Raw genomic sequence first — 22,628 nt, forward strand, 5'->3', positions numbered from 1 at the left:
CAATTATTTGAGCTATGTGTTCTAAGTCAGATAGGTATACTAGTCATTTTGAAAATGTTAAGAGTTAATTCATTACATTCAATTATCTTCTTATTCCTCTGAAATCTGATTATGACTCTGTGGACTTAAAAAAGAAAGAAGATCTGCCTATTGGTCAAAGAACTAACTGGTAGGTAAAATTTAGTGAGGGAAAGGATGGAGACTAAAATGCTGATCATAAAATGAATAAGACAAATATTTCTTTTAAAAAAGGGAAAACCTGTCCTTTAGCCTTACCTTTTGTCCCAAGAATTCATTCCCAATATACTAAGAAGCAATCTGCAATAATAAAATGCTGACTGAGGTTTCTGAGGGGTTGGTTCATCTTGTTCTGCAGCTTTCATGTTTAAGTCATTGAAGTGTTTCTCAACAAATTCTTTTTCCTCTGTATGCTGCTTAAGGATAGCATTAATAACATCATTCTCCTGTTTTTCAGAAATGCACACAGGCTGTGGAGCAGGAATATTAAGTGAGACTCCAGTCCTCTGTAAGCATTCAGGACTGGTTACACCTAAATACTGCAAAAGCTCATCAAGAACATCTTCTTCATCTCTTATTGTGTCCCAAGTTGGTACAGTTTCTCTAAAACTTCTTTTAAACTGGAGGGAAATCCCATCTTTAACTGTTATATCTTCTAAGCATTCATTAGATGCAGAAGGTTCTTCTGGCTTCTCTTGGTGAGACAATGAAAGTACGAGAGATGTAGGTTCTGATAGACCACTTACAAGAGGTGGTCCATACAGGATGGCAGAATCCCATGAATATTTTCCAGAAAGATCACGTACTATAATTCTGACATTTGAATTGGCTGATGCAAGACCAGCAGATAAACCTCCTCCAGGTATACTCTCTTCAGCTCTGATCTGGATACAGGACACTAAGGTTGTATTGTTTAACACAAAAAACTGAATATTTGGACTCTCGAAGAGTTCCGGGGAAAGTTCAGTGCTTTCACTGTAATGATTGTCGTGATTCTCACACACCTGACTTGTTAACATAGCAGGACCGCCACTCATTGGATAGTGGCCCAAGTGATTCACCAGATGTGTAATAACAGTGCGGGCAGCTATGGAGATTAATCCTTGCTGCATTTGAGTTTTCACTAGGAATAAAGAAAAATATAAGTGAGTGAGAATACTGCTGCTTCCTAGAGAGTCATATAACAATGAAACAGATAGCAAATAGGGATTCCATCACATTATCAAAATCACATTCAAATATTAGAGCAAATATTTTCAATGTAGAATATGAACTACAAGAATGATGGCAAAGAAGAAGAAAACTACTCAGATAAAGTTTTGTTAATTTTTGTAAGAAAGCCCTTTTTGAAAATTTTGCTTATGGATTCGTATTAATAATTTAAATTGAGGCCCTTAAATGTACATCATACCTTCAAAGAAGGTTCAAAAGTGTTTTAAATCATGTGAAATAGTTTTGCTCCCAGATTAAAAAGTCAACGAAATCCAACTGATAAGTTTCTTATCTTATCAGGAGATACAGAGACATAGTTTGTAACATGCCTTAAATGTCATTTAACTATGGCTTATATGGATGATGTAAAAGTGTCAGAGAAAAGATATCTTTCAACTAAACTTCAGGAGTCAGGATCAATTTAAACAGTGAGTCAGTGTAGCCTGCATATGCCAAGGAAACTTTAAAGGAAAAATATTTTTGGCTTGCCTATTTTTCTAAGGCAGTAAACAGGTAAGGAGTACATCTATATGAGTAACTTAAAAAAAAAACAAAACATAGGAAATGGTAAAAACAGAAAACTCAAAGAATATAGCAGTAAGAGGCCTGAAGAGGCAAGGTGCCTAATGTCAGGACCTGAAGGAAGAAGAAAAAGGAGGAGAGGGTGGAAGGAAGACAAAGAACACAGAAAGAGAGTAAAGGGAGAAAGAAAAAGAGTAAACTCAACTTTTGAAAGTTCATAAGGGAACTAAGTTGTACATTGTTGGTATGATTACTTAAAAAGAGGCAAGAGAGAGAAATAGTGTCATATATTCCAGGCTACAGCCTGCAAGATCCAGAACTGACACCCCTTGGTACAGCCAAAGCGTAAGCAACAAGTCCCCAGCTATGCCATTAATACAAATAACACCTTCTTCATTATTCCAAATATAAAAAAGAACAATTTTCTTGGACTTTGTTGATTTGGAAATATTACTGTCAAAATTTTAATCTTCTTCCATAATCAATCAAGTTTTATTACATATATGTATATATAAACATTCTTCAATTTACTTAAAAAGTTCCAATTTCATTGAGCTGTTCTTTGATTATAGTTAGGGCTAGCTCTGAAAATGAGCTATTTTAACACTAGATAACAAACTAAATGACTAATCTTAATTCAGTCCTACATTTTCAAGACTTATTATGGTAAAGCAAAAAGATATATCACTAAATGATGAGAAACAGGTAATCTGAATCTAGTGTCTGCTTTTGCTTCTCTAATTATGACTTAGAATATAAAGAGTGTTCACACTGTAAGGGGCTTTACAGATAAACTAGCCAATAATTCTCATTTTGAACAAGAAGACAAATGGGTTCACAAGTTCAGGGATTTGCCACAGAAGGTATCTGGGACAGTGTTATTTTCATCTTTATCACAACTCAAATCTCAGTATCTTTCTCTTTCGTTAAACTGTCCTTTTCTTCTGGCAAATTACTTTGACATACAGAAACAACGCATTCAAAAAAGTTTTTTTCTGTGTACAGAGTCAAAAAAGAGTACTTAGCATAAATTAATAAATGGCCAAGATCAACTGGAAAAGCTCATTTAAACCAAGCCATGAAAAAGCAAATAAATAAACTAAGCCATGTTTTAAATAGTAACAGAAAATTATGATTAAGTTTATGCAGGAAAGTTTCTTTCCCCTTTCTTCCTTTTGAGTGACAAACAGGTGACTCATTTAGGAAGTGAATCTTCTTTGCAGAACATTTCTAAAGAAGCAGAAGAATGTAATTTAATAGAAATGGACTACAGAAAAGAGAAGAATTTCTGACTTTGGCTTCTTCTGTGATCATGGACAAGTCACATAAAACTTCTTAAACTCCATTTTTCTCTAAGGATAACATGGGGGTTTTTGGTAAAGATGAATTGAAAACTCATATATAAAGCCTGATATAACTGAAACAATACAAATCAATTTTTAGAGCACTGTAAGTCACAAAGGTTTTATGAGTTCCTTTTGCAAACTTGCCTATAACTAAACTGTAAGAATGAGCCAGCTCCTTCGCTAAAACTGAAATAGCCTAAGTCTAGGTCCTGTCTGTTCTATACATGCTCCCCTCAAGGAGAGAGACAGTGAGAACGCAGTTTAGTGAGCTTGCTCACAAATGTCATAATTACTAACACCGAGAACATTTAACAAATGAACTTAGATTTCAGAAGTTGGTAAAAGCATTTTCTTTCCTAAACTGCCTCTCTAATTTCAGCATATCTATAAATATACAAGGATTAAAAAAAAAAAAACTCTCAACTTATTAATTTGGCAGTTAGGATTACTGAGATTTATTTTGAATCATTAGCTATTGAACGTACATATCTTCTACATATCTACCTAGATATAAAAAACATGAAATTCTCTAATTTAGAAATTAAAAATGAAATTCTAAAATAACCAGCCTTGTGAGAAAACGCAAAATGAAGATATCAGCGCTTCTAATGCTTTGGGTAACTATCATTCATTTAAATAAGTCTATTCAAGGTTGTCTTTTCAGATGGTCAGATTAAACAAACCCTACAAGCATTTGCAGCAAACCCATAATTACAGATTATTATGGCACACAAAAGCAGCAAGACATAAAAAGCTGCTGCAATTCACTGCACTATAACAGAACATGCAGAGGAAGTTAATTTTGGCAAATGCTTTAAATATTAGCTTTGCATAATATGTACAGGTGAAACTATAATTAAGACAAAATGAATCCTTTGGAGCCTTCTTTCACTCTGACCCTGCAAATGATGACTTTCTGCTAATAAGACTACTGCCATCTGACAAAAAGCCAACTTCACTATCTTGCTTTATTCTTTAGTAAATTTAATAATTACTGCTACTCCTGCCAATAGTTTTCAAATCAGACTTGTTCAGTCCAATACTGAGCTTATTAGGGACACTGTGTGTTTAGAAATCTTTGGCCAAAAAAGTACTTGAAGATGATGATGCATGCCTTAGACAAGGGCACAATGATTAGCCATTTTTGCCACATTAAAAAAAAAAACAAACCCTCAGCATGTAGTCACTACAGACCACAGAATCACCTGCTGTTAGCTCACAGCTGTTCCTAAAAGGTTCTGCATTTATCCGGCCCTTAATACCTTTAAGAAAGTCCAAAGGGAACAACTTTAATACATTTAGAGAATAGTACCCCATGGAGTATTTGGTATCAATATAAAGCTCATCTGTTTAAAATCTTTACACCTTTCTTTTACAGTGACTGTTAACGGCACAGTAAATTTTACATGAAATACATTAAAACTTCCCTTTTAGTAAGTAAAAATTAAGTAAACTATTTATTTCACAGTTTAAGAAATATACTATATTGCCCTGAACCAAGTTTTATCATTTTACACCTTTAAAAATGCAAAAAGGAAAGAATATTTTCATTTAACTTTGTTTTTAAGTAAAATAAACACTGTATTATATATGCCAAATCTAAAGAAATAAGTCACCTATATCCATTATTGTCTGAATTATTTCTATTGCATTCCTAGTTCACTTGTACATATGTGTTCTAGACAAACTATTAGGTATTTGTGGTTGACTCAAAACCCAAGCCCTGTATTTCCTTGATACGTAACTTTATACCTTCACTTGCATTTTACATCATCAATCCATTACCATAGCCACATTCTAGATGTTTTAATCGTTTATAACTATTCTATCTTTAAAAATCAAACTTTTCCTTAATTTATACTCCAACCACAACCTCCTAGTCTAGTGACTTTCCAATTCTGTTCTGTAGAGCCCTTGGAGAGGGCTCTTAGACATGAATGGGAGAGAAGTCAGCCGAATCTTTACTGTAGCACTACTTTAAGAAGTTTTACAAAGTAGACTTCCTTGTGAAATGTATCTGTAGAGTGTCTGCTGCTTAAAAACTCATTTAATAAACCACTGTCCTAACATACTGATAAGCTCAGCAGTTCTCAACCTTGGCTGGATATTAATCACCTGAAACATTTTAAAAGTCTGAGGAATCGCAGATCAATATATCAAAACCTCTATGGATAGGACCAGAATATCACTATTGCAATATGTAGCCAAGGCTGAGAATCATTGCTCAAACTTCTTATCACCAACCACATCTACTTTCTGATTCATAGGATCACCTCTACTTTCTTCCAGCTTACTAGCTATTTCCTAACACCAGTTCAATCCTCACCAACCCTAGACTCTATAATTAAACCATAAACCAATATTCTGAAAGCCATCGTTCCCTTGTCTATCTGCCAGAGCCAATTTACTGAATTTTGAGAGATGTAACCAAAACGTGTGGTTTCCCCTTTCTATTGGGTCCTCAATACTTCTGTCAGTCCTCTTACTTTATTTCAATTTTCTTCATCTTTCTGATTTCAGAAGAAGAGCTAATATTAATACCTAAACTTTCTAGCTCTCAGGAACTTCACTCTGTTAATGAACCCCTTACAACTTTCTTTCTCAGCTTATAATTGAGTTTAGCTCTTTTTGTCTTTAAAACTTCTTTAATCCTGAATAATCTTATCTGTTTTATCATTTTTCTTGACTTTTTTAAAGAGCACTTTTGACAAATGGCTCTACTTCCTTAAGTCCTGCTTGCTCCTTAACCCACAGCCATTCACTTCTGTCTCCTACTTCTCTGCTGAAACCGAAGTAGATGTATTTGTCAGTCTTTTTGTACTTAATATCTCTATCATTTAATATCTTTGACAGTCTCTCAAAAATCTTTTTCTTCTGTTTCTGAGGAACTACTCTTTCCTGGTTTTCCTTCCTTTCCAACCTTTTCTTCTCAGAACACACACATCCGTGTAAATACATATTCCTAACAAAGACCTCTCTGCTAAGGTGTAGATCTGCATGTACACTAAGTCACATGAACATCCAACAGGTGCTCCAAGCTAAACCATTTCCATTTCCAATACTGCTCTCCTTTCCCTTCCTAATTCTCTAAACTTTCTCATATTCTTGGTCTAGTTTGGGGAAGATATAATCAATTTAACCCTTTAGCAACTCTTGTTTCTCCTACTGCAACAGCATCATGATTGGTCTCTGATGCTGCATTAACCTCCCTAAAAATCAATCTAACATATTAGAGATCAAGCAAATCCCCTTTTCTGCAAAGGACAGACAGTAAATTATCTTTGGTTTTATGGGCCATGCTCTCTCTGTCCAAACTACTCAACACTGCTATTACTACACAAAAGCAGCCATAATGATACATAAATGAACAGCACGGATGTGTCTCAATAAAACTGTATTTAGGTGGCAGGTGTGGGCCAGTCTGCTCACTCCTAAAATACTACTCTCAAAAAGCTCTTAATATTAATTTTACCATGTATATCACCTCCTTAAAACCCTTCAATAATTGCGGGGTTCCTCTGGGCTACCCCTGCTTCTTTTTTTTGTTTTTAATTGAAGGATAATTGCTTTACAATATCGTGTTGGTTTCTGCCGTACATCGACATGAATCAGCCGTAGGTATACATATGTCCCCTCCCTGATGAACTACCCTCCCACCTCCCACCCCTCTAGGTTGTCACAGAACACTGCGTTTGAGTTCCCTGCATCATACTATACCCCTGCATCTTGGATGTACTTTTATTTTTATATGTAGTCATATCATAAGGTTACTTGTCTACATATTTCCTTATCTCAGATAGTAAACTCACTGAATATAAAAACTGTATGGTTAAAGAACTTAATCAGAATAAAGAACTTAATCAGAACTTAATATGGTTAAAGAACTTAATCAGTATCAGAATACTTATAAGTATAAAGGGAATGTCATCACGTTTCATCTTAGTACTTGTGTATCTGAAGTTATTTCTTAAACTAAAAATGAACTTTAGTTATAATATAATGGCAAGGTAAACAATTATAAAGTAAGGCATACTACCTTCCAGTATTTCTACGTAGGCCTCAAATCATACTCTGGCAGAACCCAAGCAACAATACTGTCCTGAAGAGAATTAATTTTACCTTCTGTTACTGGCTGGAGTTTAGAGGATCGTTCCGAATCAGGAGAGTGCAAAGGTTCAGGCTCTTTTAGGCTTTCCAAATGCATAAAAGGATCATAATCTACAGATGCCAAATCAGAAAGGCTTATTGGAAAATACCTCGGATTGCTAAAACACTGAGCTCCATAAACACACCCATGTAATACCTGCAAATACAGGGAGAAAAAACATACCAAATTTTCCTTTTCAGTGAAAATAAAGGTAAAAGGAGAAAACAACTGCTAATACAAGAACTTGACAAAATTTTTAAATATTTAAACACAGCTCTTCAATCAAGGTAAAATTTTTCTTAAAAAGAATGAGCAATATTTAACTAATGATTCTCACATTCAACAAAGATTTCACTTTTCAAAATTCTGCAATTAAACAGTCTTATAAGAAGTACTTTTTAATTATCCATAGGTACTGTAAGATAAATCTATGTTCTTAGAAAATTGCTAGATCTAAAACAATGAAAAATGCAATACTAAGAAATATTAATTCTTTAGGTTTCAAAAATCCTTGGTTACCAAATAAATAATAAAGCAAAGTTTACCTTATAAATACAGTTAAGGACAGATTTTTCTATTTTATCATTTTCTGCTCCTGTAGCATGGACTGGTTGGAGCAGTGTCTTAAGAGGTAAGGCCATGATCCAGTCCAGAAGACACAGAAGTAAGGATACCACCAACTGAAACAACAAAACCCCACATCCTCAGTATAACCAGAAAACAGAACATTCAAACTTCAAATTATCTGTAAGTATAAAATATACACAGCAAATGAACTTTCACCCCTTCTCCCACTGTAAGCTTTTGTGAAGAGCGAGCATAAAAGAGAAAGAGGAACTAGGTACCAGCCAGGTGATTTGGCATCTGTCCCTTGGGTGGCAGGCTTAAACGGTGGAGTGCTAGATGTATGGTCTAAATCCTTCTCTCCTCTGATAGGGTGTGAGTTGGGAGTTTTCTGACTGTATGGAGTTATGCTAGGAGTGGGGTTTATGACAAGAGTGCTACAGCCTTTCCTACCTATTTCTGATGTAGATATTTTCTCAGTCACTTGATGTGTAGAGGTCACCTGATTAGTTTCTGGATTTCTCTCAGAGGGAACTGCTCCATGTGTAGCTGTATCTTCCACAGGTCCAAGAGAGGAGGAAAACTCAGGAGCCCTCTAGGTCACTATCTGAGGACTCCCTCTCTGCCTATTCTTTAACTGTTACTCTTCAAGGTGTTATACTTCGCTAACCTATCTTACTCTTTAGCTTCTCCTTAAGTGATCACATATATTCCCAGTTTAATACAACTCATGTATTGACAATGCCAATAATTTTGTTTCCAGCCTCAAATTTACTACATTAGTTATATAGATGGTGGTCTCTACTTGGGCATCACTCCTTACGTGAACACACTAAAAACTGAAATTCATCTTTCTTCAAATATCCTGCCTTTTTCTTTATTCCTGATGCTAGTGATGGATGCCACTTTGTCAATATTAACCTTTATTCCTTTAGCTTTATTTCAGAACATTATAAATTCTCATGGAGATTACTGTAATTAACAATTACTGTATTATTCCTTTTGACTTTCACTCGTTTTTAAGTGATCTCTCACAAATCTGGCATTTTGTTGCATATTAAAACTGGATGCTTGGGGCTGGTGCACTGGGACGACCCAGAGGGATGGTATGGGGAGGGAGGAGGGTTCAGGATGGGGAATGTATACCTGTGGCGGATTCATTTTGATATATGGCAAAACCAATACAATATTGTAAAGTTAAAAAATAAAATAAAAAGAAAACAATTAAAAAAATAAAATAAAACCTTTCCAAAAAGTCACTTTCAAAAAAACAACTTTCTCAAAAGTCCAAGGTTCTTAATGTAGAATTGTGACCCCATTCTATGTCTAATGCCTAATTTCCCAACCTTGAATGATGCATTTCATGTCCTATAATATGGAAATAATTGCCTTCCCATAACATTATATCTTCCCATAACATTAAAAGATGCTTGCTCCTTGGAAGAAAAGTTATAACAAACCTAGACATTTGGAGAAGGCAATAGCAACTCACTCCAGTACTTTTGCCTGGAAAATCCCATGGATGGAGGAGCCTGGTAGGCTGCACTCCGTGGGGTCGCTAGGAGTTGGACACGACTGAGCGACTTCTCTTTCACTTTTCACTTTCATGCATCGGAGAAGGAAATGGCAACCCACTCCAGTGTTCTTCCCTGGAGAGTCCCAGGGATGGGGGTGCCTGGTGGGCTGCTGTCTCTGGGGCCGCAAAGAGTCGGACACGACTGAAGCGACTTAGCAGCAGCAGCAGACAGTGTATTAAAAAGAAGAGACATTACTTTGCCAACAAAGGTCCATATAGTTAAAGCTATGGTTTTTCCAGTAGTCACATATGGATGTGAGAGTTGGACTATAAAGAAAGCTGAATGCCAAAGAATTGATGTTTTTGAACTGTGGTGTTGAAGAAGATTCTTAAGAGTCCCTTGGACTGCAAGGAGATCAAATCAGTCAATCCTAAAGGAAACTGACCCTGAATATTCATTGGAAAGACTGATGCTGAAGTTGAAGCTCCAATACCTTGGCCACCTGACGCGAAGAGCTGACTCATTAGAAAAGAGCCTGATGCTGGGGAAGATTGAAGGCAGGAGGAGAAGGGGATGACAGAGGACAAGATGGTTGGATGGCATCACCAAATTAATGAACATGGGGTTGAGTGAACTCTGGGAGATAGTAAAGGACAGGGAAGCCTGGTGTGCTGCAGTCCATGGGGTCACAAAGAGTTGGACATAACTGACTGACCAAATAACAACTGTCTTCCCATAACACATCATGACATTGTACACATGATTTTACTCATGCTATTCACTCCACTTGGAATAACTCTCTGACTCTACTTGTTTCCATTTATGTAGAACACCCCATTCATCTTTAAGCAATTGTGCCCTTAAAACAAGTTTCCTGCCTTGAAAGTTAATTACTTCCTCCTCTACCTTGTATTATACATTTTTCTACTTTTTACAGTAAGCACTTACTATACTGGATTGCTTCACTTGCCTCTCTAATCTTCAAAATCCATGAGAGCAGGGACCATCTTATTTATGTCTGTTTAACTAGCTCCAAGCAGAATACCACAGACATATTTTGTGATCAATAAATGTTTAGTGAATAAAGTAGGCAGGGAACAAAAACCTGGTAGTGGAGCTTTTTCTTATGAACAGCTAGGCCTTTGGAAGACAAAATGATAAAGAAGGAGGTGGCTCATTAGTGACCCAGATATAGTTCACAAATTGGATTTGGAATTCTTGACCATAGTTTAAGACACTAAAATGAAGGACTCCTGCCCAAAAATGGAGTAACAGGGTCTTTTAAAGATGAGGAAGAATGTATTTATCAATCATTAGATAATACGATCAAATGAGTTTTAAACTACATACAAAGAGGAAGAATAAAAAATTCTCAGGTAAACTCATGAAGTTAGCGATAAGGAAGACAACAGGAGAGACCAAAAAATGTTAAAAAGCATCACTGACTCAATGGACATGAATTTGACCAAACTCTGGGAGACAGTGAAAGAGTAGCCTGGCGTGCTGCAGTCGAAAAGAGTCAGACATGATTTAGCAACTAAACAACCACAACCCCACACAAGAAAATAACTGAGAATAGGTCCAGAAACATAATTATAACTGCAGAGTTCTATAAACAATGGGCAGAATACATGAGATTTCAACACAATATGATTAAGAAATTGTAACATTGAGATTTGGAGAAGAGAATTCAAGATTGGGATGTGAAAATTGGAAGGAATAATTTTCGGAGAAAATTAACAGGATCTAGAGCAGCACTGTCTGATAGAACTTTGTGCAATGATGGAAATGGTATATATTTGCCCATGTGGCTACTGAGCACTTGAAATGTGGCTGGTACAAACAAAGAATTAAAATTTTCATGTAAATGTTCAATTTAATTTTATGTAAAGTCACACATGGTAAGTAGCTACCATTTGGTCAGTACATATCTAGAGTCTCTATAACAAGCTATGTGCAAAAAATTAACAGACATATGAAGCAACAGCAAAGTGGAACCTATAGTCTTCAGGAAAAAAGTTCAATGGAAACAGACCCATCAATAATCCAGATCCTGAATTTAGCAACTAGAACTTTAATTATAATACATATGTTAAAAATCTATGAAAGAAAATAGAGATAACTGATGAAATCATGCAGAATTTCAGGAAAGACATGAAAACTATAAACAGATATCAAATAGAAACTTTAGACTGATAAGTACAGTATCTGAAATAATTAAAGGAACCTCATAATAAATTTTTGGCTTCCCTGGTGGCTCAGACGGTAAAGCATCTGTCTACAATGCGGGAGATCAGGGTTCAATCCCTGGGTTGGGAAGATCCCCTGGAGAAGGAAATGGCAATCCACTCCAGGACTATTACCTGGAAAATCCCATGGACAGAGGAGCCTGGTAGGCTACAGTTCATGGGGTCGCAAAGAGTCGGACACGACTGAGCAACTTCACTTCACTTCATAATAAATTTACTGAGGTAAATACAATCTTGTAGAACTTTTTGATGGCCAAAGGGTATGTCTTCTCCAAAGCGTCATACCTTTATACATTATATGAACTCTCCCTAATGGAAATTTCTTTACTTCCTATTAGTAATAGTTATATAAAAATGCACGGCTTCCTTAAGAATGAATTCCTCACAATTAATAACTTTCAAGCATAAATAAGATCATAACAACTAAAAAAAATAAAATGGACAGAACCCTCCCAAGTTCCTTACAACCTTAAAATTTAAAGACTTTATCAAATGACCATGATTAATTTGAAATATGAACTAAAAATATAATTTAGTTATACTTAAATAATGGAAAGCTATATCTTTATTATAATTAATGTAAGATTGTGTCCCACATAAATATATATACCTTCACAGTTTAAAAATATAAATATTTTACTAGATAATCACATTGTTAAATATAAAAACAAATTTAAGTTACCCTCTTGTCCATTTCATAAGATGATGCTTCTGTACTTGGCAAAAGATGGGTAATAGTGGCTATTAGAATCTGTAAGAAATTAAAAAGAAGCTCAAAATATGTCAAACTAATGATGTATCTTAAAACAAACACTAATGCTAATAAAGTACTGGAAAATACATTGTTCAAAGTTTAAGCCAAAATATATTGTTATTTCAAAGTAATTTTTAATAGGTCAGTTTTTCAAGTATACTAACTATCAAACATTTACAATCTTAATGTACAGAACCAAAGTTATATATGCTCTCTTAACTATAAATGGTTTTTGTAGATTCAATTCTTGAATCAATATGTATAAATATACAAGTAATATCAGAAGATACAGATAAGCAAAATGACATATAAAAACCATTGGTATTTATTATTGAAGACATCTGCTTTGCTCAACAAGTTAAGAAGCAATGTATTTTAACATAATAAGCTCCATATAGGACAAGCCTGAAGCTAACAACATATTTGAAGGTAAAAAGTTAATGTCCTTTCCTCTAAAGTTGGGAACAAGACAAGGATGCTCTTAGCTGTCATTTCTATTCCACACAGTATGGGAAGTCCTACCACACCAATTAGGCAAGAGAAAGAAATAAAAAGCATCCAAATCTGAAAGGAAGAAATAAAATTATTCCTATTTGTAGATGACATGATCCTATACCCAGGAAATCCTAAACATTCCACAAAAACAACCCTAGTAGATTAGAACTCATAAGTGAATTCAGTAGAGTTGCAGGATGTAAAAATCAACACATAAAATCCAGTTGCATTTCTATACACCAACAATAAACTATCACAAAGAGAAATTAATTTAGAATAGCATCAAAGTCAATAAAATACTTAGGAATAAATTTAACCAAAGAGGTGAAAGACCTATATACTGAAAATTAGAAGACACTAGTGAATGAAACTGAAGAAGACAAATAAATGGAAAGATATTCCATGCTACAGATTGGAAGAATTAACAGTTTAGTTGTTCACACTACTCAGATTCAGTGTAATACCTATCAAAATTCCAGTGGCATTTTTCTCAGAATTAGAGAGAACTATCCTAAAATATCATAAAATTTGAATGGAATTCTACCCACCCCCTCCAAAACCAAAGAGCCAAAGCAATCTTGAGAAAAAAGAACAAAGCTGGAGGCATCACACTCCCTGATTTCAAGTTTTATTATAAAGCTAGAGCAATCAAAATATGGAACACGGACATGGAACAACTGATGGGTTCAAAATTGGGAAAGGAGTACAGCAAGGCTGTATACTGTCATCCTGCTTATTTAAATTATATGCAGAGTACATCATATGAGATGTAGGGCTGATGAGTCACAAGCTGGAATCAAGATTGACAGGAGAAATATCAACAACCTCAGATATGCATATGATACTACTCTAACGGCAAAAAGTGAAGAGGAACTAACAAGCATCTTGCTGAAGGTGAAAGAGGAGAGTGAAAAAGCTTGCTTGAAGCTCAACACTCAAAAACCTAAGATCACGGCATCTGGTCCCATCACTTCATAGCAAACAGAAGGGGAGAAAGTAGAAGCAGTGAAAGAGTTTTTTCTTGGGCTCCAAAATCACTGTGGACAGTGACTGCAGCCATGGAATTAAAAGATGCTTGCTTCTTGGAAGGAAAGCTATGACAAACCCAGGCAGCATATTATAAAGCACAGACATCATTTTACCGACAAAAGTCCATACAAAGTTATGGTTTTCCCAGTAGTCATGTACAGATATAAGAGTTGGACCATAAAGAAGACTGAGCCCCGAAGAATTGATGCTTTTGAATTGTGGTGCTGGCAAAGATCCTTGAGAGTCCCTTGGACTGCAAGGAGATTAAACCAGTCAGTCCCAAAGGAAATCAACCCTGAATACTCACTGGAAGGACTGATGCTGAAGCTCCAATACTTTGGCCACCTGATGGGAAGAGTCAACTCACTGGAAAAGACCCTGATGCTGGGAAAGATTGCAGGCAGGAGGAAAAGGGACAACAAAAGATGAGATGGTTGGATGGTATCACCTGACTCAAAGGACATGAGTCTGAGTAAACTCTAGGAGATAGTAAAGGACAGGGAAGCCTGGCATGCTGCAGTCCATGGGGTCGCAAAGAGTCCGACACGACTTAACAACAACAATCAAAATATGGGACTGACATAAAAACAGGCACATAGACAAGTGCATTAGAATGAAGTCTAGACATAAACCCACACATACAGTCTATTTTTGACAAGGGTGCCGAGAACACACACACATGTGGTGTTGAAAGAAACTGGGTATCCATGTGCCAAAGCATGAAACTGGACCCCTAATTTATACCACTCACAAAAACTAACTTGAAATGGATCAAAGTCTCAATACAAAGGCTTGAAACCTTAAAACTTCTAGAAGAAAACATAGGAAAAAGGCTCCGTGACATGGGTTTTGGTAATAATTTTTTGGAAATCATACCTAAAGCACAAGCAACAACAACAAAATAAACAAGTGGGACTATATAAACCAAAAGCTTCTGCACAGAGAAAGAAACCATCAATAAAGTGAAAAGACAACTTACAGAATGGAAAAAAATATTTGCAAACCATATATCTTAAGAGGTTAATATCTAAAATATACAAGGAACTTCTATACCCAACAGCCAAACAAATTATCTGAATTCATAAAAGGGCAAAGATTCTGAGTAGACGTTCTGCCAAAGACACATAAATGGCCAACAAGAACATGGTAAAGTACTCAACATCAGTAATCATCAGCAAAATGCAAATCAAAATTACAATGAAGTATCACCTCATATTTGTTAGGATGGCTATTTTTAAAAAGACAAGAGAGAACCAATGTTGGCAAGAATGTGAAGAAAAGGGAATCCTTATGTACTCTTAGTGGGAATGGAAACTGGTACAGTCATGGAAAACAGTATGGAGGTTCCTCATAAAATTAAAAATGTAACTACCATATATACTACTTCTGGGTATACATATGAAGGAAATAAAATCAGTATCTCAAAGGGATATATGCACACTCATGTTCACTGCAGTATTATTCAAAATAGCCAAGATATGGAACAGCCCACATGTCTTTTGACAGATAAATGGATATAGAAATTGTGGTGTACATACATACACTATTGAATATTATTAAATAATAGGAAAAAAGAAAATCCTGCCAGTTGTGAGAACATGAAAAAACCTAGAGGGTATTATGCTAAATGAAATAAGCCAGAGAAAGATAATATTGTATGGTATCACTTACATGTGGAATCTAAAAAAAGCTGATTTTATAGAAACAGAATAGTATGGTGGTTGCCAGGGGCTGAGGTCTAGTGAACTGGGGAGATGGAAGTCAAAGGGTGTAAATTTTCAGTTATAAGAATAATAAATTCTAAGGATTTAATGCATAGTACAGTAAATACAGTTAAGCATACAATAGTATCTTAAAGTTGCTAAGAGTAGACCTGAAGCATTCTCACCATAAAAAAAATTAACAATGTGTAATAATATGGTAATTACCTTGATCTTGGTAACCCTTCTACAATATCATTGCTTTATACATTTTAAATATAATATATTTATCAATTATTCCCCAATGAAGTGAAGGAAAAATAATTTACTCTTGTCTTCCTGGATATTGTGGTATATATACTTGCAAATATATGACTTAAAAAAATTTTTATAATGTGGCTTTTTAAATTAACATATATTGTACACTGAATATAGTATGAACAAAATTGAATAAAGTATGAAACAGAAGACCTTATTAAAGAAAGCAAAATATTAATATAGTTCTATCATTTACCCTGAAAATTTCTTGATCTTATTCAATTTTTTAATGTGTATGTTAAAAATGTATTGAGGTAAACTTATTGTATTTTTATTGCATGCTATTCACTATTATATTTTTATAAATGAGTGCTTCAAGTAAAAAAATTCCTGTAAAGGTAATTTACACCGTAAAAGGTTTTACTCGCTAACAGAATGAATCTAATATATCAGATTAATACTTAATACTGGTAATAGAACTGGGATTCTATTCCTAACTATGCAAGTAGGTAGCCATTAGGGAATTCCTCTACTATTTTAGCATTTCATTTCTTCATTCAATTAGAGGTGAAGTATAACTATTTATCTATAGCCATTGGCCACCATAATTTATAGTGAGGCAATCTGCAAAAACTCTACACACCTAAGAATTACTTAGATAAGTATTAAAATACATAAACCGAGAAAGAAAATACAGGAAAGCATTGGGAGACTTTCAAATGAGAAAAAAAAAAAAATCTGCTTAAAGAATACCTTAACTTTCAACAGAATAACCAACCTTAAAGAGTAAAATTTTTAAGTTTTAAAATTTCAAATGCTTTAATACCTATATATATATGAACATTCACATCCAGCTATCAAGTCTTGCATGATTACGACAGTAGCTGCAGCCAATACACTTTTTAAAATTTATGTCCCATCACTTTTATGCCAAAATGTATCAGTGTTTTATATGTATTTTCTCATTTAGTTTCCAGAGCAACTCTTTGAGGTAGGTATTTTTATCCCAAATGCAAACATAAAGAAAGTCAGAGTTTAGAGGACTGAGTAATTTGTTCATAGTTACAAACTTAGTAAATGGCAGAGTCGTGGGTTAATTAAACCAGGTCTAAACTTCAAACCCAATCTCTGAACCATAATACTGTATTAAACTCAACAGATATTTATTTAAGAGATTCTATATGAAAGTCATCCTATGCATAAAAAATAATCAAGAAAAACTGTCACTGTCTTAAAGAAGCTTAGATTTTTTTACACAAATATATGTAGTGCTACAATAGGGCCTTGGTGGCATGGTTGACTGGCAAAAGCTTGGACTTGAAATTTAACAGACTTGGGTTTGAACTCTGTTTCTACCCTGGTTTAGCTTATGACTTTATATAGTTACTATATCCTCAGCTCTCTCATCTTATATAAAGGGAGAAGAGGAGGAAGAGATAACAATCTTCTTCAAATGACCTTTTATGAATTAAATGAGGTAACATATGAAAAGGTGACTAGTATAATGACTGATACATGGTAAGTGCTTAATAAGTATTACTGTCTTTCCTAAAAATGTTATAAGAACATAAAGATAAGAAAGATAAATTCTGGTTGGAAAGAATAAGTAATGATTCTTGTTTTTTGAGGAGATGGTGTTTAAACCAATCACTGAAAGATGAGGTGGGCAGAGAAAGTAGAGCATTTTAGGTAAGAAGATGAGTAAAGGGTATGTTTAGGGAATAATAGCTGACTCAGGTGCCTAGACTACAGGGTATTTTATCAAAGGAATCTCTTCATGATTCTGAAAACATGGTATGGGTTCTCATCTGGAGGCTTCCAAGTAAATCGCAACTAAAGATTTACTTGGGTCTTATTTTACAGGTAAAAGAAAACCACTTGAAGACTTTAGTTTCATTGTTTTTTTCTCCTTCAGGATAGTGACATAAGTTATGTCAATATGAATGATGACTTGGAGAGATGACCTCAGAAGCCAGGAGACCAGTTTAAAAGGCTATTATAGTATCTAGTGTTACAGGAAGCACATAACACACAGAATTAAAAAAAAAAAAAAAGAAAGAAAGAAAGAAAACACTTTATATATGACTGGCAGAAAAGGAAAGGGAAAGAATGAACCAAAATAATGTTCTGATTTTGGTAACTGAAGGGATGGTATTTTTTCTAACCTAAGACGGGGAATGATACTGAATATCCATTATAAAGAGAATAGCAATAGTAAATTTTCACATAGCATTTAAAACCAACCACATAATCTCTTAATATATTAATATAACATAATATAGAAGAGGACTACCATGAATTATGGTATTTCAAATATGTACCCTGAGTGGCCACTATTTAGCTATGCAAAATTTAAAGAAAACTATTAAATAATTTTATATTTCAAGGTATCCAAATACAAGAATCCTTAACAAGTCATAATAAACAAATGAGAAATTACTTACTTGAATAATTTTCAAGGGAGAATCAGGCTGGTAAATCTGAAGTCTAGGTACATAATGAACCAGCATATGAAGCATGTTACAAGCTACATGGGCTACTGTTTTATTAGTAAACTGTAGTAATAAGAAAAAAAAGAAATATGATAAAAAAAATCTCTTCTTAATATTATCTATGCACTAGTTGTTGAAAAATTTTTAACTGTATATGCATGTTTATTTTTGTCATTCTATATTTATGTTTATTAAAATATTAGATAAATATAACCTACAAAATTAAAAATCATAACACATTCTAATATATAATTAACTTTATTTTTTCTTTGTAATGTTTGTCCTCATTAAAGTTTTTATTTCATTTCTAGAATGGCCTCTAAACTGCTCATCTTGTTATCCCATTTTTCCCCACGCCAATCTACTGTATACAATACTCCCAAATTGTCTTCTGAACTGTTCTGATGCTGACACTCTCTGTGCTTAAAAATCTTAGATGACTCCCCACTTATAAAGTCAAACTTCTACGCTTATCTCTCTATGACCAAATCTCACCCGCTCTTTAAGGCATGACTAGACGTGTCCTCTTTCTAAAGTCTTCTCTGATACCTAAGTCAAAGTAAACAGTAAACAGCCCTACATATGTTGTTAAATGACTGGTTTCCTTTATAGCAGTCATCCATAAGTATCTTAGGGACAAAGCCAAATACATAAAAAGTTGAGATAAAATAGGGCATCACTAAGATACCCTAAATTCAAGAGGAGAACTACTAAGGAAAACGTCAGAATCAAGGAAATACTGTAATGCACAAGATATAATTAACATCTGGGGAAAAATAATCATGCATTCTATACTATCTTAATATAGTCTTCTAAATATTTACTTACTTACCTTTAAGGAAACACAAATTACATTCAGAGCTTCCTTAATTTGAGGATGATGAGACTCATGGACTAATTCTTCACAAATCCAAATACCTAAACTGCAAAGTGCTACACATCTGCAAAAAGGCAACCAGAAATGATACAAATAAAAGTGGATGTGCCTGTAAATGAAATGAAACCACCACCACAACCAAAATATTCCCAACCAACCAACCTAGAGTGAAGATGCACAACTGAGGTGAATTAATCAATTTGTTACTGTTAATCAATTCATTACTGTTCATTAATCAATTTGTTACCTAGGAAGATAAAGTGGGAGAAAAGCATATTCCCCAAACTTTAAGCCTTATTTTTTAAGTTTAATTTAATTTTTATTTTATATTGGAGTATAGTTGATTTACAATGCTGTGTTAGCTTCAGGTGTACAGCCAAGTGATTCAGATATACATATATCCATCCTTTTTCAGGCTCTTTTCCCATATAGATTATTACAGACTATTGAGTAGTTTCCTGTTCTAAGCCTTATTTTCAACTACAATTTACTACAAAGATCACAGGTGGGGATAAAGACACAGGATCTTTCTAACAAACCCATATTGACAAATTGATACCATCAATTTCCCAAACAAACATGCAACCTGCTTTCAAAAAGGAAACTGTAATTTTATTGACTGATAGCAGTAATAAGATATTTTTCCTTTCGTATCTTTTAAATTTAACATAACTAGCTATGAATTCTCTTTAAAACAAATTGAGAACACAAAACTTATACACTTTATAAAGGAATTCCAAAAGAAACAGAACTTGGAGAATTTTCGTTTTGTTTTCTAATGTGAAACTCCAGTTCCCTACTTCAACTGAGTTTCAGCTTGAAGAAAGTTATCTGATGATCAGAATCAGTAAAAATTCTATTAGTGTGTTCAAGTATAAGCTTCTAATGAAACATGTAATATTTCAAGATACAAAAATAAGTCAACTCCTTCTAGTTTTTCTGATATATCTTCCATGTCCCAATACTGATATTCTTAAATTCAGTATAGTGCTAAATTTTAGAACAATTCAATGCAGAAATATTTTTCTTCCTGAACGTAATGGATCAAAGTCCTCCTTTCAGTGCTAATGCTACTAATTTACTATCAAAACTGCAGAAAGTCTTTATGTGCAGTCTACTGCTTTCATTCTTTCTCAGTTTGTCTACCCATAAACTTTACACATTCACAGATCTAAATAACCAAGTGTCAGGCTTAGCAGTGGAAGGAGCTGTAATCCTAAAATAAAAATAAACTCTGAAATGAAACAAAGTTCTCCATGGATGCAGCTAACTAAAGGCACAAACTGGAATACAAATATTTAAGTTTTGTTTTTTGGTTGTATATGTATGTAAGGCCATACATTCCTGAAAAGTATAGGAAAAGGGTGTGTGTGTGTGTCTGTGGGCGTAAGGCCCTACATTTCTGAAAAGTATACGCAAAACAAGTTTAGCAAATGTTTAATGTTCAACTTCTGGGATTCTCCTATACTGTCAACACAAGCTGTTATGTTAATGATTCCTAAATCTGTTTTGGATAATTATGTTTTAGGCTTAAATATTCTTTCACTGGAAAGGCAATGACATTAAAGAAAGGGGGGGGGGGGCGGGCAGAAAATCTAGAATTGGAAGCTTAAGGTTCAAATCCAGTTCTGCCACTTATTACTTATATATCTAATAAGGCTCTGAAGACAAACTGCCAGGGTTTCAATTATGGCTCTACATTTTCTGTATGATAGGGCAGATTACTAAAATTCTCTGGGCTCCCAACTATAAAAAGGAGGATAAAAATTTCTGCAAAGATTAAGTGAGGTAATAAAGTATTTATAACAGTGGTTGGCACTTGGAAAAAAGTTTAATGAATGTTAGCTTTCTATGCTGCCAGTTTCTTGCTAGTAAAATTGGAAGAATAATGATACTAATAATTTCTTAGAATTGTGATGAGGATTGAATAGAACAGTATTATAGGAATATCCCTGTAAACTTAGAAGGTTGTCATCATTAGCACAGAAAATGCTCGGGAAAGAATACTGAAAATCGTAAAATTTAGAGTTAAAGCTAAATGAAATGAAAATGTGGAATAATGGAAAAGACAATATCATTTTCTAGAGTAGATGAATTTTAATAAGATTAAAAGAAATCATTTTAGATACAAAAGATGAAAATACTGAAGAAGGTAACTACGATTTTATTTTTACTGAAGGAAGTTAGTAATGAAAAATTTAATCATCCAAATAATTTAAATTTGTGATTCAGAATAGGTTTTGTGCATTTGAAACAATCTGGACTGCTAAATAATTCAATTAACTTTTAAAATAAAACTGCACACACAGAAGAGTTATGCCAAGTCTTAAGAAAGTCTGACTTACCGTGCAGGACCAGAGGGCTCATCTCTTGCAGAGCTTAACACAGTTTTGATTATAAGTTCCTAAAATGACGGAGAAACAGTAGCCATGACTAAGATTTCATTTATTTATTCAGCAAATATTTATTAAATAGCCACTATGGGCCTAGGTACTAGGGATACAACAGAGAAATAAAACAGACATTTTTGTTCTCATGTACATAATTTTAATATATTCCAATGTTAATCATAATATTAGCTAAATAAATAAAACAGTATGGTCTGAATGTTTGTGCTCTCCTTGCAAATTCATACATTGAAATCCCAACCCCTGTATTAGGAGGTACTTAGACCATGAGGGTGGAACCTTTATAGATGGGATTAATAGAGAGACTCCCACAGAGTTCCCTAAGAACTTCTTACTCTGTGAGGAAATAGCAAGAAGGCATAAGCTAAGAACCAGGAAGACGGCCTTCACCACAATGTGACTATGCTAGAGCCTTGATTTGGGGCTCAGCCCTCAGAACTGTAAGAGATAAATTTTGGTCACTTATAAGCTACCCATTCTGTAGTATTTTGTTATAGCAGACAAATATTTTTGGAAATTTATCACCAAATGTATATGTTCAAAAACTTTTTCCTGATTTTGCTATTGTTCAGTCACTAAGTCGTGTCCAACTCTTTGTGACCCCATAAACTGTAGCACGCCAGGCTTCCCTGTCCTTCACTATCTCCCAGAGTTTGCTCAAATTCATGTCCATTAAGTTGGTGATGCTATCTAATCATCTCATCCTCAACCATCTCATCTTCTTCTCCTTTTGCCTTCAATCTTTCCCAGCCTCAGGGTCTTTTCCAAAGAGTCAACTTTTTGCATCATAGGGCCAAAGTGCTAGAGCTTCAACGTCAGCATTAGTCCTTCCAATGAATATTGAGGGTTGATTTCCTCTAGGATTGACTAGTTTAATTTCCTTGCAGTCCAAAGGACTCTCAAGAGTCTTAATAGCACCACAATTCCAAAGCATCAATTCTTCAGCGCTCAGCTTTCTTTATAGTTCAACTCTCACAACTGTACACAACTACTGGAAAAACCATAACTTTGACTATATGGCCTTTGTTGGCAAAGTGACA

At 34.4% G+C, this 22,628-nt stretch overlaps 1 protein-coding gene across 9 annotated transcripts in view; it reads right to left on the reverse strand.

Annotated features, from left to right (window-relative positions):
* RALGAPA1 (Ral GTPase activating protein catalytic alpha subunit 1) overlaps window positions 1–22,628 on the reverse strand; it is a 211,631-nt gene that overhangs the window by 67,537 nt on the left and 121,466 nt on the right. For all 9 annotated transcript variants that reach the window (XM_027521477.1, XM_027521472.1, XM_027521476.1 and 6 more), the window contains 7 exons: window positions 21,526–21,584; window positions 19,136–19,244; window positions 18,256–18,366; window positions 12,258–12,326; window positions 7,791–7,925; window positions 7,218–7,401; window positions 277–1,141 (listed from right to left, as the gene is read on the reverse strand). In XM_027521477.1, coding sequence (XP_027377278.1) covers window positions 277–1,141; window positions 7,218–7,401; window positions 7,791–7,925; window positions 12,258–12,326; window positions 18,256–18,366; window positions 19,136–19,244; window positions 21,526–21,584 — 1,532 coding nt within the window. The remainder of the gene's footprint in view (window positions 1–276; window positions 1,142–7,217; window positions 7,402–7,790; window positions 7,926–12,257; window positions 12,327–18,255; window positions 18,367–19,135; window positions 19,245–21,525; window positions 21,585–22,628) is intronic.

This window comes from Bos indicus x Bos taurus, chromosome 21 (genome assembly GCF_003369695.1).
Source record: "Bos indicus x Bos taurus breed Angus x Brahman F1 hybrid chromosome 21, Bos_hybrid_MaternalHap_v2.0, whole genome shotgun sequence".
NCBI classification, from domain to species: domain Eukaryota; kingdom Metazoa; phylum Chordata; class Mammalia; order Artiodactyla; family Bovidae; genus Bos; species Bos indicus x Bos taurus.